The 14,152-nt window shown below is 38.7% G+C and overlaps 1 protein-coding gene across 1 annotated transcript in view; it reads left to right on the top strand.

Annotated features, from left to right (window-relative positions):
- The window catches only part of MICOS10 (mitochondrial contact site and cristae organizing system subunit 10), a 41,144-nt gene that overhangs the window by 22,647 nt on the left and 4,345 nt on the right, over nt 1-14,152 (top strand). Inside the window, exon 2 of the mRNA XM_020973229.2 lies at nt 13,070-13,117. Within this exon, the coding sequence (XP_020828888.1) occupies nt 13,070-13,117 (48 nt within the window). The remainder of the gene's footprint in view (nt 1-13,069; nt 13,118-14,152) is intronic.

Genomic DNA, 14,152 nt, shown 5'->3' with positions numbered 1-14,152 from the left:
GGAGTGAGGTGACTTCCCGAGTTTGAACAAGTCATAAGCAGCAGAGCTGAACACCTTCAGTCCTCTGATGTCAAATTCCCTGTTCTTTACATTATTCCATGTTTTTTCTTGATGGTTTAATTTATAATTTTTTTTTCTTCCCCCTTATAAATCTCGAGGCTCCCTTCCCTAGCTATCTATAACCTGAACACCCAAATAAATTACCCAGTTCCATTTAAATTAAGTGCCTGTCTGGGTATGCCTCACTTCATTAATTTATTTATTTATTGAGGTTGGGTCTCCTTAACTCTCTTAGACTGGATGGAAGTATTGCTGACTACCATTGATCAGCATAGAAAGCTTTGACCCTGCTCATTTCCTAAATGGGTGAGTTTGTTCCTCTGTAGGCAGCCTAGTAGCTCCCAGTGCCTTGGGGCTCACTATATTGGTGTTGGACTTAGTATGGACACTCAGTCAGTTTTACTAAGAAGTCTCCAAACTAAATCAATCCACTAGCCTCAGTTTCCCTCTGTAATTCTTGTAACAGGGATTATCAGTTCATGCCTCACTTTATGCAGAAGCTGAAATTTACTGAAAAGCTGAGTTAGAGTCAGAATTCAGAAAGTCAGAAATCTGCATTGTATGCTCTCAGAAGCTGTTTAAATGGACCCTTTTTTCTCTCTGGAAAAAAATCTTATCATGAAATTGAACTTCTCATTTATTTTATTTGTAAGTTTCAGTGTTCATGTATTGGCTTTTAATCAGAGCAACATATATCTATATTTGTCTTCTGGGATACATAGAAGGCAGCAAGTTAAACTTTACTAACACCTGCTGAATGCTTTTCTTTTTTCAACCTGAGACCCATAAATCGGTATCTATCTGGGAACTTCCTGCTGTTCTTGTATCCTCTGGCTAACTGGAAGAGGCTATAAATAGGGTGAAGGTCCCCTGAAATATCCACTTTTTAGGTCACTTTCTTGAAGACTTTTTAATAGTGTTGGCTTTTGAGGAGTTGATGTAGGCATACCAGAACTAGCTCTTGGTACCTTTGTACTGACATCTTTTTTTAAATTCACTTTGAGAATTTACATGACTTGGCATTTTAAGCCTGGACACCTGAAAATCCAGTTACCTCAAAGGATTAAGATAGATTGGAGCTGTCTTAAAGCTATTTTCCCCTCCCCATTTTAATAAGGCCCTGAATATCTTTCATAAATAAGAATGCTTCTTGGAAATACAGTACTCACTGAATTCAGTCCCAGAGGCATTTTTCTATGAAGGCATGTTCCTGTTTTGTCCTGTCATAACAAATGCCCTTGATGATGGTAATAGCTTTGATAGGGACGTGGCTGGACAGGAAAACATGACTATTGCAAATAAATCAAGTTGGAATTAATGAAAATTTGCTAAGACATAAATTAAACATTTAAACGAATCTTTTAAAACTTGTAGTTTGGAACAGAACTATGGTTATATTCATGAGCAGGTAGCTAGAGGATTATCAGAAGAGCAGCTCATCTATTAGGTATGTAGGAAGCCATTTTTTTAAATACCAGTGACAGCTAGAGGCAGTGCCTTCTGTAAGAAAACCTCTGAGTTCCACCTCTGGCTGCCTCCACAGTGGCACACCCGAGCAAATCAGTGGGCCCTGCCTGGCTGCTTGGAGATGATTCATTACTGTAGCTTTCTCTATTTTATCCCCTTACTAGCCTTCAAGTTTCATGAAGTCAGGGCAATGTTTCTTATCTCTGCTTTGTGTCTTCAGGAGAGCCTATAGCACACACTTTATAAAATGTTTGATAAATTGAGTCACAATATGCTTTATAAGTTTAAGGTCTAGTTGTCAAGAAAGCCATTAAATATTTGTCTCACTTTGGGAAATTATTTCAATTTTTTTGTGTAAGAGTAATGAAAGAAGTTTACTAAATGGTGGCCCCCTGGTCATAAGAAGTTAGATTTCTGTAGTGCTTTTTAGTTTACAAACATGTTCCTCCCAACAACCTCATAAGATGGGTGGCTTAGGTTTGTTAATTCTTGCTTTACAGACATATAGAAAGATAGAGACTTTGCTGTGACTTATAAGTGACAGAGCTGGGACTCCACCCAGGTCTTCCAGTCTTTTTTATACTGACTTCTTATAGCCTGGGAAATTATTGTTAAGTCTCCTCAAAGTGAAATTTACTTCTCCCAGACTTTTTTCGTGTCTACTCACTGCTGACTGAGTAATTATGTTATTTGTCCACATCCTGATGTAGATTAGCACATAAGTAAAACAGACGATGTCACAGTATCCATTACTCATATTTTTTGTGGGGGCGAGAAGGCTGGGGTGGGAGTAGGGGTGGGTTTCTAAATTCTCTATTGGCCACTTTGTGTCCTTGAGCAGATTACTTACCCTATCTGGGTCTCAGTGTCCTCACATGTGATGATGATAATGATGATTATGATGATGTCGTGATAATAGATGAGGACAAAATTCATAATAATTACTGAGGTTTATACAACACTTTAAAGTTTGAAATGCCCTTTAAATCTCTAACCTCATTTGAGCCTCATAACAACCCAGCAAAGTAGGTAGTATAGGCATCACCTCTATTTCAGAGGCAATGTGCATAGTAGAAAGTTGGCCTTGGAGTTAGAAGAGCTGGGTTCAAGTCCTGCCTCTGACACATACTGACCATATGACCTTGTGTCTTGACCACTCAGTGCTCTAGGTCACTCTGTAAGATGATAAGTTGCAGAGAAGGTGCAACCTACTCTGGTAGAGGAAATTTCCTTACCCTGGATTTCTTATACCAATAAAGTCCCAGGTCTAATCCCTCTCTCTATTCCTGTTTTACAGAAGGGTGGTCTGATGCTCAGAGAAGTTAAATTAATCAGTCAACAAGCATTTATTAAACACTTGCTTAGTGCCGGGCACTGTGCAAAATGTTAGACTTTCAAAAGCGAAAATGAACAGTCCCTGCTCTCAAGGAGTATATCTTCTAAAGGGGAAGACAGCAGGAATACATATATAAACATATACTTAATGATTTGCCCAGGGCTGCACCCCTGGTGGAATGCCAGAGGAAAAATTTGAACTCAGGTCTTCCCGACTACAAGTTTAGCCCTTCATTCACTATGTTGTAAAATGTGGCAGTTGGATTGGATGGACTCATACAGAGGTCTCTTTCAGCTCTAAATCTGCAGTCCTATGAAGTTAGCTCTGATTTTTCAAATTTGATATCCTCAATAACCATCTTTTAGGCATAGTAATAGATTCCTCTTTTGCAAGACTCAGCTATTAAATATTAGCAGGGAAATGGAGTTGGGGACTTGATAATTATCGCATAAAAAGCAGTTATTACATTAATGAAGTAAGTCTAAGGTCTTTGTAATGTTTATTACTCTCCCAGTTGCTAGTGCCTCTCCTCCCTAGCCAAGATTCTCTTGTATCTATTTTGTGCCTGTTGTGTATATGTTATCTTCCTTTGCTAGACTGTAAACTGGAGATTAGACACTGTTATTCTTCTGTATCCCCCGGTGCCTGTTATGTAGTAGAGACTTAATAAATGCTCATTGATTGATTACCAGTGAATGTATTTGAGTCTGTTGTCTCAAGCTGGGAAAGCCAAATTATGAAGTTCATGGGCATAAACAAAGGAGCAAAAGGGACAACTAGCATCCTCCAAGGCTTATTAATGTTATTAAAGTCTTTTCCCAGGTGGTATGTTGAGGACTTGGTATATGTTGAGATTTGTGTTTAGCTACTAAGTTTTATGATTTTGGGGGGCATGCAGCACATGGATTTAGGGCATGGTGATTTCTTTCTGAGAGACTAAGTGCCAAAAGAGTTTGTTCCAGAAAGTTTTAGAACCTCCACTCTTTCTTAGGTTAATTCTGCATGGCTCCTTTTTGTACTTGCAGCAGGTCTCATTGTCAGGACCATAGGCAGTCATCACAAGGTTTATAACCACCACACTAATAAAACATGTTGGAGGGAAAAGTAAACTTAAGGCTGAATAAACAGTTTTCCTAGTTAAACATTCACCTTAGGGAAGTGAAAAATGCTTTGGACTCCTTTCCTTTGGCATTTTCCTCCAAGAAGCCTGACATGCAGAGAGTGTAAAAGAATAAAATTGGCCCAGGGCAGGGGAAAAAAAAAATCCTCTCTTTTTCTAGCTGGCCTGTTTTCCTTGTAAGACAAACCTTTCATGTTTTATTGTTATAAAGTTAAAGCCTGGCCTCGCCTAGAGGTGCCGATCTTGGAGGAGAAACAGCTGCAGAGTTAGTGTCCCCAGATCAGGTGGGAGGTTCTTTGAAGCAACATGTTGCCTTTTAAAAGGAAATTGAGCATGTGAGAACTTGAACCTGTAAAACTCATCAACAGGTTCCACCGTTGTTTATCTCTCACAGAACTGAAATTACTAACCAAGTGAAACAAACCTGCAGCCTATTTTTTGTTGATAGTATTTGTGTGCATGTGAGCAACTTCTGCTGACATATATATTGGTCATGGAAAGGGGAGGAGATAGGAAAAGGCTGCAAAAATGGACCACATGTGATTATTATAATATATATATATATAATATATAAATATTTCTTAATCATGTGAATGAGGTTTATATATTTTCTTTCTGACCATATAGCAGGTTCTTGAGTAATTCCTTTTGCTAGTCTAAACTGATTTTAACCAGATATTTAAATTTTCAGACATTTTTACTCATCTTAGTGGTTATAAAAGTTGCATACTGGTTGGTACTTAAAAGTATTTGTACTTCATGATAGCAAGAATCAGTGTGGTATCTGGGTGTCCATACTTCTTCCAGTGACATAAAGCGCATGTTCTTCATGTCTTGGTATATAGGATTAAAGAATGTTAGCCAGCAAGAACTTGAGAGATCCTTTAGTTCCGTCCCTGCCTGCATTGTACACATGAGCAAACTGGGAAGGGAAATGGAAAAACCAGGACTTGAGCTTGGGTCTCTTGTTTCCTGGACCAAGACTCTATCAGCAATTTGTTTATTAAGTTCCTACTATGTGTCAGGCACTGTCCTAAAGTGAGGGGACACAGAGAGATAAAAACAGCTCCTGACCAAGAGCTGAAGGGAGAAAGGGAGTAACACACACGCACGCACGCACGCAATTTCAGGGTTGGGTACTGACAAAACTGGGGTTTATCTGTAAAAGTCTTGTGACTATGGTGGCACTTGAGGCAAACTTTGAAGGACTATTGGTATTCTATACCACATTTCCAGGTTGGTTTAATGAGTTGTTACTGAAAAAAAAAATTACCTAGTGGTCAATCCTCTGGTAGTGAAATTAGGTAGGTTAGACCTGGGAATAAAGACAGAGTCTATTTGTTGGGCCTGTATTTAAAGTTTTGTAGAGTGTTAAGTCCAGCCAGAGCTTGTATTTCTTTGGCATATCCTTTGAGAACCTAGTCACTTTCATATCTCAAGGAGGCATTAATTGAAACCTGAGGTGGAGGAGTCAGAAGTAAAATCTGGGGAAAATAAAGGTTTTCTAGTTAATATTTATTCAGAGGGAAGAATGGTGCTGTGGATGGAGTGCTTGGATGGTGTGGACCCCGAAAGATTTGGCTTGAAGTCCTGCCTAGTGTAGGTCTGTGCCCCTGGGAGAATCTTTTAATCTTTATGTGCCTTAGCTCCTTGCAGTGAAGAAATCATAGATCCTTTGATGGGCATCCCCATATTGAACCAGGTGTGATTTGGGAGACAGGGTGATTCCAGATCTTTTATCTGCTTAACCACTTAGTTGTGTGAGGGTGAGTTGGCACCTCACTTACATCATCTCATTTCAGCAAATATGTGTTTAGTAAGCATCTTTAAACATGATAGGCCCTAGAAGATACAGTAAGACTTGGTCACTGTCCATCCCTGCCCTAAAGGTGTATATGTTCTAGTTGGAGAGAATCTCCAAGGGCCTCCTTTTCCTTCTGTATAGAATGAGCAGGATGGATTAAAGTCCCTTTCAGCTCTGAAAGTCTTATTTTCTCATGTTGTTTTGGATTGATTGATACTGGGTAGAAGCAGATTTAGCATTATTCTTGGTCTAGTGCTAGGAAAAGTTGATCATCAGAGAGCATACCTTCCATAGGGGAAGAGAAGACAGGCAGTAGAGTATGAGGGAGAAGAAAAATGCTGAAATATTTTTTTCCTTTTGGGCTTTCAATTTATTTGCCCCCAAATTGCCTCCAGATGTAGAAGACCTAAAGCTGTGATTGTAACCAATTGTGTTTTTACTGGCCCATCTCTCCATCACATTGCCTGGTTTGAGATCTGTAAGCCAGTCCAAATTCTTTACCTCATGTTCTAGTACTAATTTGCCACGTTACTCATCTCTCAGCTGCAAGGGGGTGAGGCAGATAGCCTTGAAATTAAACTCAGTGTCATTTCATAAACTGGGCAATGATATATACTTGCTAGAGAGAATCAGTCTCCCAAATCTCATCTGTGAATTACTTTAACCCCTGCCCCACAGCCCAGGTAGCCCATATATAGAGCTAGATCAATTCTTAGATTTAGACCTTGTAGATTATTAAAAGGTCCTGAGAGGTCTGGGAGTTTGCCCATGGTCACATAGGTAGCTGGTAAGTAGCAAAGCTTGGATTTGAACCTACATCTTTTGACTCTAAATCCAGAGCCCTTTCCACTACCCCATCAGGGCAGTCGTGAATCCTAACAACCAGTTGGCCTTGTGTATACTTGTTAGCCTGGTTGCCTAGTACTGATGTTCTGCATTGCTGCATGGGGACCATGGATCATTTTCTGGCAGCATCTCATTTGGCTGGCAGGAACAATCCTGGCAGTCTTTACTTGGAGGGTAGTAATCTCATTAGGGGAAGAAACTGGAGGAGGATTCCTTGGTTTTCTTTAAGATCCCTACCTCATGACATCTGGTTCACTCTTATCATCTGGCATCCCTGACTATATTTTATAAACTGATCTATTTATTTCTGGTTTCTGCTGCACCAAATTTTAATCCATTGTATGGAAATTCCGAAAACAGGCTAGTTTTAAGGCATTGCATTCAAATGGTGCAAGCTATGTCTCGCTATAAATAATTTTTCATTGATTTGCCAATTGTTTAATTTGGAAGTAAAAATTCCATGTGGGATTAGAAGTAGGTGGTAGCTGTTTACTTCTGGCTTTTCAAGTTTAACAGTAAAAACAACACCTAATGCTGGCTTTGTTGGCCTTTTTGAAGTAATCATTTTCAGTTCAAATTTAGATCTTTACAGGCCAGCAGTTAGAGCAAATGAGAAGGCCTAATGACGCATGCGGTAGGAAAGTCTTGTCAGAAGGCACCCTGGGTCAGGGATCAAAACGGTTTTATGAATTTTTGTAGATAGTAATTCTTCCTCATAGCATAATTTTTCAGGTCAGCAGTGGCTGGGTTGTTGCAGAGGTATTAGAAGGGAAGTAGATGAATTAGAAACCTCCCTTGGAAAAGTGATATGAATGAGGCCCTCAATTGGAGATGACATAGATGGCTCAGATAATGTTAGAGCAGCCTGCTGATTGATTGCTTTAATCTTCATACCAAAAGAGCATGAAATTTTGGTTAGATATGCAGAATCTCGGGGATGAAAGCCCTGATACTGAAACACTAAATAGAACAAGGGAGAATTCAACCTTATTAATGATAATGGTATTGGTTACATAGAGACCGTTGCTGGGTTGTCACTGAAGTAAGTTGCATGTTTGGAAAGTTTGGACTTAAATCAAAGCATCCTTGTAAAGCAAGTAGATCTTTTATAATTGGATTGTGAAAACTATTCATGGAAGAGAAAAGGTCTTTTAAAAGCAATTGTATTAATTCTGGACAAATGTAATAAGATTGAATTTCATTTCTTTCATCTCATATATGGGGTGTTTTTAAAAAAGTAATATTGAGGCCTTTGTACTCCAGCTTTAGTGAAAAGTGGTAGATCATAGGTGGTAGATCACATTCACGGTTTTTTTAGGGTGATATTTATGTTTTTGTTGTAATTGAAGATTCATGGAAAATTTAAAAGCAGTATTAGTGCTATGTCATTAAAATACATTTGTATTTTTTCTTTATATTTAAGACCAGTTTTACTGCAGAGGATAATTAATAGTAAAATGAGGATGCTAGTGGTCTGTGATTTCTTCTTTCAAATTTAAAGATTTTACATAACACTTACTACCTATGTGACCCTGGGCAAGTCACTTAACTCCATTGCCTAGGTGTGACCCCCCAAAAAAATTTTAAGCTTTTTTAATTAACAAAAATACTTTTTTTTGGTTCCCTTTTAAAATGTTGACTTGCTGAACTGATTTTTTTTCTTTCTTTTAAAATCTTTCTTACAAGGGATGGTTCACTGAGTGGGGAGAAGGATGTATTTGTAAATGAATGTGATATAGCAACAAAAGACAGCAATGAAAACAATTTAAATAGATTTTTTAATATCTTTTTTCTACATCACTTAGATTTCCCCATGCTATTCCTCCTCCCTCTCTTAGGGAGCTGTCCTTTTAACACAGTTTTTTTGTTTTGAAGAAAAAAAATTGAGTAAAATCAGTCAAGATATGGAAAAAATTATATACAATATATGCAATATGTAATATTGTTGGGGTCTTGTCTTTGGACCTCACCTTTGTAAAGGAGTGGGGTTGGGAGCAAGAGTCTTCTCATATCTCTTCTTTGAGGCTAAGTTTGTTAGTTTTGTAACGTTCAGTTGTGTGTAATGTTCTCCTGGTTCTGCTTATTTCACTTTGCATAATTTAATTGTAAGCCTTTCCATGCTTCTCCATATTCATTATGCTCTTTTCTTATAACGTAGTAATTACAGTCCATTATATTTGTCTACCAAAATTTATTTAGCCATCCCTAATCAATGGATATCCACTTTGTTTCCAGTTCTTTGCTATTACTGAAAAGTGCTACTGTCAACAATTTGGTGCATATTGAGCCTTTTTTTATTATTATTAATAACTTCCTTGGAATATATGTCTAGTAGTGAAATCTCTGGGTCAAAGAATATGGACATATTAGTCACTTTATTTGCACCATTCCAAAATGCTTTCCAAAATGCTTTACCATTTCACAGCTCTGCCTACATGCATTGGTATCCTCATCTATCTTTTTGTAGCCCCTCCGACATTGACTGTTCCCATCATTTATCATCTTTACCAGTTTGTTGAGTAGGAAGTAAAACCTGAGGGTTATTTTTATTTGCATTTCTCTTATTTTTAGTGATTTAGAGCATTATTTCATATGGTTGTTAATAGTTTGCAATTTTCCTTTTGAGAACAGTCTGTTCATATCCTTTGGTCACATCTGTTGGGGAATGACTTTTGCATATTTACATACGTGACTCTTACATATTTTTGCTAGATGTCTACTTATGTTGGATATCAACTCCTCATCAGATACATTTTATACAAAGATCTCTTCTCCCATGATGGCTTCCCTTCTTATCATAGATGTGTTATTAATTTTGCTTGTGCCAAATGTGATTGTAATCAAAATTCTCTCTTTTATCTTTTGTAATTGCCTCTATCTCATATTTGCTTAACTATTCATCCACTGCCTTTAATAGTATATGATCTATTTCTCTTCTGATATTTTTATGGTATGATCTTTAATAGTCAGGTCAAGTATCTATTCTGAATATATTGTGGTATGTGGTATAAGATATTGGTATGAGCCTAACTTTTGCCAGACTATTCTCTCTCTCTCTCTCTCTCTCTCTCTCTCTCTCTCTCTCTCTCTCTCTCTCTCTCTCTCTCTCTCTCTCTCTCTCTCTCTCTCTCTCTCTCTCCAAAGTAGTTTATTTTTTCAGATTGATCAAACACTGGGTTATTGTGTTCATTCATTTCTGATCCTTCCTTGTTCTGGTAGGTCAGGTGAATTCTGTAGAGATAATTTACCTAGTCCTTAGCAAGACATTTGATACAGGCTTATGCTATTCCTGTGGAAAAGATGGAAAGATGTGATGTGAGCTAGACAGCAGTGAATTTGGAGCCAATTGGATGGCCTGGTTCAAAGTGCCATCATCTTTAGTTTCAGGTTTATGAGGACCCTGATGAAATAGAGATGTATGCTGTTAAACATTTTTATCAGTGACTTGAATAAAGATATAGGTGGCATGCTTTTCAAATTTATAGACTATGCAAAGCTGAGATGGGGTAGATAATACATTGAGTGAAAGAGTCAGGATTAATAAAGATATTGACAGGCTGTATCGTTGGACTGAATCTGATAATATTCAATTTAACAGGGATAAATAAAAAGTCTTTTACTTGGATTCAAAGACTCAATTTCACACATATGTACAAGGTGGAGGAAGCATGCCTGGACAGAAGCTTGTCTAAGAAAGATCTAGGGATTTGGTGGAATGTAAGCTCAATATGAGTCAGCAATGTCATAGAGCAGGCATGAAAGTGAATGTAATCTTAGGCTTTGTTAAGAGACAGTGTCCATGACTAGGAAGGTGATTATCCTTCTGCACTAGACTTCTTGTAAGACATCTGGAATATTGTGTTCAGTCTTGGGCGCTGCTATGTTTTTAGGAAAGACATTGAAAAGCTGAATTTTCCAGATGATGGCAAAAATGATGAGTTCATATCATATGAGATCCCTTGAAAAAGTTGGGGGTGTTTAGTCTGGAGAAGAGATGTCTTCTTGGGGGAACATGATGATTTTCTCCACATATTTGAAAGATAGTCACATGGCAGAAGCATTAGGTTTGTTCTGTTTGGCCAAAGAGTACAGATCTAAGAATAATAGATAGAAGTTGCAAAGAGGCACCTTCAGACTGGAGGTCCCGAAGAATTCACCAAGCACTTTACTGTCCAAAAAGAGGGGAGTGGCTCCCTCACTTGGAGACCTCAAGGAAAAACCTCAAGACCATTTTTGGGCGTGGTGTAGAAAGGATTCTTGTTCAGGCATGGATTGGGCTACATAGCCTGCCACAGAAGTCTCTTCCAACTCCGAATTCTGTGATTCTGGGGCATTGGAGATGGCGAGGTGGCACAGGGAAGAGAGTCCTAGACTTGGAGTCCAGAAGACCTGAATTAGAATACTGTCTTGGACACTTATTAGGTGTTAACCTGACCCTGGGCAAGACACTTAACCTCTCTGGGCCTCACTTTCCCCATTGTGAAACTAGGAGGTTGGACTTGATGTCCCTTCCTTTTCTAAATCTATAATCCTATTACTTTAATAGAGACATGACAATAATAGTTTGCATTTCCATATTATCTTTTTAAAAAAGAGTTAAAGCCATTTACCAGTGTGCTCCTCTGTTAAACCGTCCCTTGTAACAGAAAAAATAGGTAAATAAAACCAATCCAAATCGTGAATGCTTCTCACAGTGCATGTATATGCAATGTCCCATGCCCGTAGTCTGCCTTTTCTCTATTAAGAGGAAGAGTTATTTCATCATCTTTCCCTTGGGATTGAGATTGATAATTACATTTAATCAAAGTACAGCTGCCTTTTGTTGTTTTCAATTGCATTATTCCTTCAAGCAGTGTTATGAGATCAGTAGAGCAAGTATTTTGTCATGCCCATTTTCTAGATTAGGACTCCAGATTACTTAACTAGAAAGCTGCAAATAGGATACTGCCCCAGATTTTTGACTCCCAGGCCAGTAGTACCATTATACCTCAGGGAAATGGTTCTTTTTCTAGATTTTTCAACATACCTCCTTCACCTGAAATGTGTTCTAAGACACAGTTACTGTGTCTCATTAATGCCTTACCCTGTGGGTAGGATTCTCATGCAGGATGGGTGAGAGAACCCAGGTAATGTAATGGTGCTTTGTAGCAACTTCAGAAGTCTGAAGAAAGCTCTCCACCAGTTTTTGAGCCTTAGAGATCCTTTCAATAGAATTTTAGTGGACTGCAAGCTCAGTATGATTCGATAGGGTCACGTGGCAGCCAGAAATGCCACCATGACCTCAGGCTGCTTATTGTCTAGGTTGTGGGAGTCGATGGCCCTACTGTCCACTGTCTTGGTTACACACACACACTGGATTGTTGTGTACCATTCTTAACAACACAGTTGAAAAAGGACATGGACTCACTGTACAAAGGACAACAGCCAGGATGGTGATAGGTGATGGTGATAGAGACTTTGCCATGTGAAAATTGGTTGGAAGGAGTCTTTCAGGCCCTTGTTCTATGTGTTATGGTACTGAAGCTTAGAGAAACTAAGTTACTTGTCTAAGGTTACACAGTCAGAACTGGTATTGAAACTCAGTTTCTATGGTTCTAAGTAAATTTTTTTTCTCAGACCTTCAGTTTAACTATCAGTTTTACATATATATATATATATATATATAGTTCAGACCAACTATTTTCAAGGTATCCCTTCAGGTCTGGTTTAAACTACATGACTATTCAGGTATTGTCATAGCATCATAAGATTTAGAATTAGAAGGAGTCTTAGTGAGCATCTAATCCTAGGGAATGGGTCGGGGTAAGTGTATCAATTTCAAGGAGACCGTGAACTTGTGTGTGGGGTAAAATTACATCTTTAGTGTCATTTAACCTAACTGAAGTTTAACGTTTTGTTCAATTATTTAAAAACATAATTCTTTAAAGGGATCTGTAGCTTACAAACTCCCAAAAGGGGTCTATGACATAAAGTTAAGAACTCCTGATCTGATCAAACCGTCTCACTTTATAGAAGAGGAAATGAAAGCCCATAGGGGTAATATGACCTTCCCAAGGTCACATAGTCAGTAGCATAGCTGCAATTTGAATCAAGTCAACTGACCCTAAATCTCTTTCCACTCCAATATATTGCCTTCCAGGTCTGTTGTAGTGTCTTTGTGTGAAGTGGAGGACTGGAGTTTTTATCTCTAGTTGCTGAAGTAGAAACAATTAGGTTAATCGGGAAGAAAGGACAAAAATGAAGATTATTAGAGTTAGGAATTCTACTAGTAACTCTGCTGTTAGTGTTCAGGGGGAAATAGCTTTATGTTTTGCTGGTGGACAAAAATCTAAAAATTAAATGTTAATTGGATTACCAGTAATTGAATGGGTTTGGGGTAATTTATTTTCTGATGAATAGGTTTAACGTCTCTCTTTTTTGTTCTTTCTTTCTACAGGTACAGGGTTTGGATTGGGAATTGTTTTCTCACTTACGTTCTTCAAAAGTAAGTGTGACTATTATTGAAATTTCTTGTGTGTTAGAGTAAATGCCTCAAAAGCAAACACTGGGGAAAAGCAAACATGTGGGGATGCCAGCCCTTCCATTGCTGTGTAAGGCAGACTCAGATCCAGTCCAGATAGGTTGGACAGCTCAGAAATTGTCCTGAGCACTGATCAAGACTTAACCACTTGTGTGAAATCACAAGGCTCAGCAGGGAAACAGATTTCTAATTAATTGATACTTTTCCATTTTGATGACCATTCCGCAAACTTTTATTGAACTCTTGCCATATATAAAGCTCCTGTGTGTGATGCATTGTGGGAGATATGAAGATTAATAAGGCCAGGGTTTTAGCTTAACTTGAAGACAGCTAACTCTCCTCTGGACTAAACAGTGAAGCAGTGAGGCCCCCCCATCCTCAAAAAGCTTAGAGCCCAGTAAGAGAGATGAAGTCAGTGTCCTCAGAGGTGGGGAGCGTATGCTTGAGGAGTGAGATGGTTTCTGGCTGAGGGATCAGAGAAGGCTTTCCAGAGGAGGCAGCATTTGAACTGGGGCCCAGGGGATAGGAAAGACCTATAAGGGCCTGACAGAAGTAGATACTAGTGTGAGCAAGGGGCAGACAGCAGCAAAGCTGCCTTTCTTTTTTAAAGGGATTTAATGATCATGTTAGTGGACCTATTTTGCGTGCTTTCTTGGGGGCAGACGTTTTCTTTTTTGATAGATAATATGCCCATTTTCCTAGTAAATAACAATCCTCTGAATTAACCATCTTCCAGGAGGAGGAATATAGAGGGCAATCAACTTGTGCCTGCCCTAGGCCTCAGGGCTTGTGACACCCCACCCACAGCCTTTTCCAAGAGTGGGGGGCTTTTTGATAGAAGTTGCAGGAACACAAACACCCATCATTCTTGGCCACCTTGATTGTTCTAGGCAGAGTTCTACTGTGGCACATGTGGCAGTATGTCCATGCTTTGTTGTGCAGTCTTACTGTAAAGAAATGACTGTGAGCATATTCGAAGCTGACAAAAAATACGGAGTC

This window comes from Phascolarctos cinereus, unplaced genomic scaffold, assembly GCF_003287225.1.
Source record: "Phascolarctos cinereus isolate Bilbo 61053 unplaced genomic scaffold, phaCin_HiC Scaffold_726;HRSCAF=1367, whole genome shotgun sequence".
Taxonomy (NCBI): domain Eukaryota; kingdom Metazoa; phylum Chordata; class Mammalia; order Diprotodontia; family Phascolarctidae; genus Phascolarctos; species Phascolarctos cinereus.
The sequence above is the reverse complement of the archived record's forward strand: the minus strand, read 5'-3'. Positions and strand labels throughout refer to the sequence as shown.